The sequence below is a fragment of the Sphaeramia orbicularis genome, chromosome 10 (assembly GCF_902148855.1).
Source record: "Sphaeramia orbicularis chromosome 10, fSphaOr1.1, whole genome shotgun sequence".
Taxonomy (NCBI): Eukaryota; Metazoa; Chordata; class Actinopteri; order Kurtiformes; family Apogonidae; genus Sphaeramia; species Sphaeramia orbicularis.
Window position 1 is genome coordinate 14,836,562 of NC_043966.1, and position 2,558 is coordinate 14,839,119.

The following is a 2,558-nucleotide window of genomic DNA, read 5'->3' on the forward strand; positions in this document are numbered from 1 at the left end:
ACTTGTTCACATCAAGAGCACCAATGTACAGCATATTAAATAGATAATAAATATATAAATAAAAATTCAGAGGTTACAGAAGCTTACGTCAAATACATTCTCTTGGTTGGAGTTACACTGAGAACTTCACAGCGGTTTCTTGTGGAAAATAAGACACAACAAATATTTCGGTTTATATGTAGTAAAAAATAAAATAACATTCAGTATAAATAGTTGCCTTATCTCCATATTGTCATGACATGGTTATAAATGCAAATATTTTGCGCAGTGTTCTGAATCGTAGCATTATGAATTATTCCATTAAACATGGATAGGTGCTTTAAAATCACAAAATCTTTTGCATGCTTCTATACATTCTTCATATTTTTTTTTACAGTAACTGCATCAGAATGACTGGCCGTGCCACCAAATCACCTCATACTGCATAAAGTGCAGTTGTCCATTTTTTTCAAGTGCAGAAGAGCTGCTTTAAATTTCCAGCAGTGTGCACGTAAGTTGCATAAACTTGCACAAAACTCCTATCAGTCTCAAGGTTGTTTTGCAAGTTCCTTGTTATTCCAAAGTAAAGTTTGCAGTCCCATTAGAAAGTCATGGAAAGGCACTTCAGAACCCTGTTCACAAGCACATGCAGTTGAGTTATTCAGGACCTGTAGACAAGACAGGAAAGACTTTTGTTTAATTGATTTAAGCAAATTTGATGTTTTTATACCACTCACTCACTCACTCACACATACATACATACATATATATAGAGAGAGATATATTATCATTACACTTGCTTTTTTGCTTGGGTCATAGTATGGAGAACTACTTACATGTCCAGCAGACTCCCGTGCATTGATCTTGGTCTTCAAGAGACATAGAACATCTTCTATTTCTCCGTGTGGGCCCTCACATTCCTCGCGAACTGTTCCGTCAAATTCTTGATGGAAGCAGTTCAGTGCTGTGGTGATGCATTCAGGCTGTAAAAGAGAGAGAGTGAGTTGTTGGAGCTTCCTTTTACTGATTTGACTGACAAGACTCGTGGCTGCCAAACTGAAGCTGTCACAGCTGTGTGAGGTATTAGCACCTGCCGAGCTCATTTCCTGTACTCGACAACCTTTACATGTGGTTTAGAAAAGTTCAGCTAAACCGTGAAGATTGAGCCTCTTTGATGCTGGGGAGTACCCAACACAAGTTTATAGTTCTGACTTTAAATTCAATGAGTGATCAGCGTATTATCGTCATCTTCATATTCGGTATAGTATAAACATATCATATTTAAGTATTACTTTTTTTTTACACTTAATGAAAGCTGTAAACTTATACCAGTATTTCTTTCATTGTATTTGTCTGTCTCAGCATTGCTTATCAGTGAAAGAAAGAGGCACTTATTCACTTTAAGCATAGTAAAACAGATATATATGTGTATACTTATACTCTTACCCTCAAATTTTTTTGAGTATAAAAAGTAGAGTCTGGTTCCTGTAAGGAGAGAAAAGAAACATTGAAATGTATTAGGAAATGGCAAAAAGTAGTAAGCAAACTACGCAGAGAAAAATAACTATAATAATAAAATAACTTACACATTTAAAGTTAGCCATCAGGTTATCAATGTCAAAATCCAAGTCTGTTGAGCCTGCCTCCATTAATCGTGTGGGGATTGCTAAAAGACAACCAAAAAGGGTAAAAATCCAAAAGGCAGTCCTGATAAAGTGCTTCATATTTGGCTTGAAGACTCAACAGTGTGATCAAAAAGTGGTTTAGTGAAAGGCTTGCATTGGTTTACTTATCCCCTGGCCTGGTTCAATATATAGGCCTGGGGTGGAAAAGGGTGGGCTGAATTAGTTACATATCAACTAATACACATACAGCATCATTTTTCCTTTTGATGACTCTTGATGACTCTTGGGATTTTTTTTTTCATGATGCTTGTAGAGAATGGTTAAAAAAAAAACCCTCAAGTGGCCTATGGTAGCACAGCAGCTTCAACCTCTCATGAAAGTAGGTTGGCTGTCCCTAGTTTGCGGTGAAGTGTGTTTCCTTGCCTGTTGTACTTGCTCTCTGAAGTGTGTTTGCGTAAATGTTTGATACTATCTGACATTATTTTTTGCATATACAATTTTTTTATAATTATTAACTGATGTGATGTAAAGTTAAATGATGCAAAATCAACAAAGCTTATTGTTTCCTCTTTAACATGCAGGATTAATGAATGCCTTATGGGTGTTTTATGGGGGATAAACCACTATATTTAATCAGTTTAAATTTAGTATTCAAATATATGTTTTTAGCTATGGATAATAATTACCACTCACACTATAATAAGTGTACACAGTATAAGACAGGTATATAAGCAGATGTATGACAAGAAAAGATAATCCTTTATGAGTCCCACACAAGGGAAATTTACAGTTGCGCAGAAGTAAAGAAGATATTTTAATGGTTAAAAAGAGATAAGAGCAGTGAAATAGTAAAAAAAATAAAATAAATAAGAGCACCAAATATAAGGAGTTAATGAATAATATAAATAGACAGCATGCACACTATTCAACCTGAATGGAACAAATGCACCACTT

General features: G+C 35.1%; 1 protein-coding gene across 1 annotated transcript; it reads right to left on the minus strand.

Moving 5' to 3' along the window:
* Positions 1-1,745, minus strand: LOC115427431 (interleukin-15-like). The gene is made up of 4 exons (XM_030145984.1): positions 1,566-1,745; positions 1,426-1,464; positions 816-962; positions 1-647 (listed from the first exon to the last, which is right to left on the minus strand). The coding sequence occupies exons 1-4, from the start codon at positions 1,701-1,703 to the stop codon at positions 528-530; spliced, it is 444 nt and encodes a 147-aa protein (XP_030001844.1). The 5' UTR covers positions 1,704-1,745; the 3' UTR covers positions 1-527.
* Between the last annotated feature and the right edge of the window lie 813 nt (positions 1,746-2,558).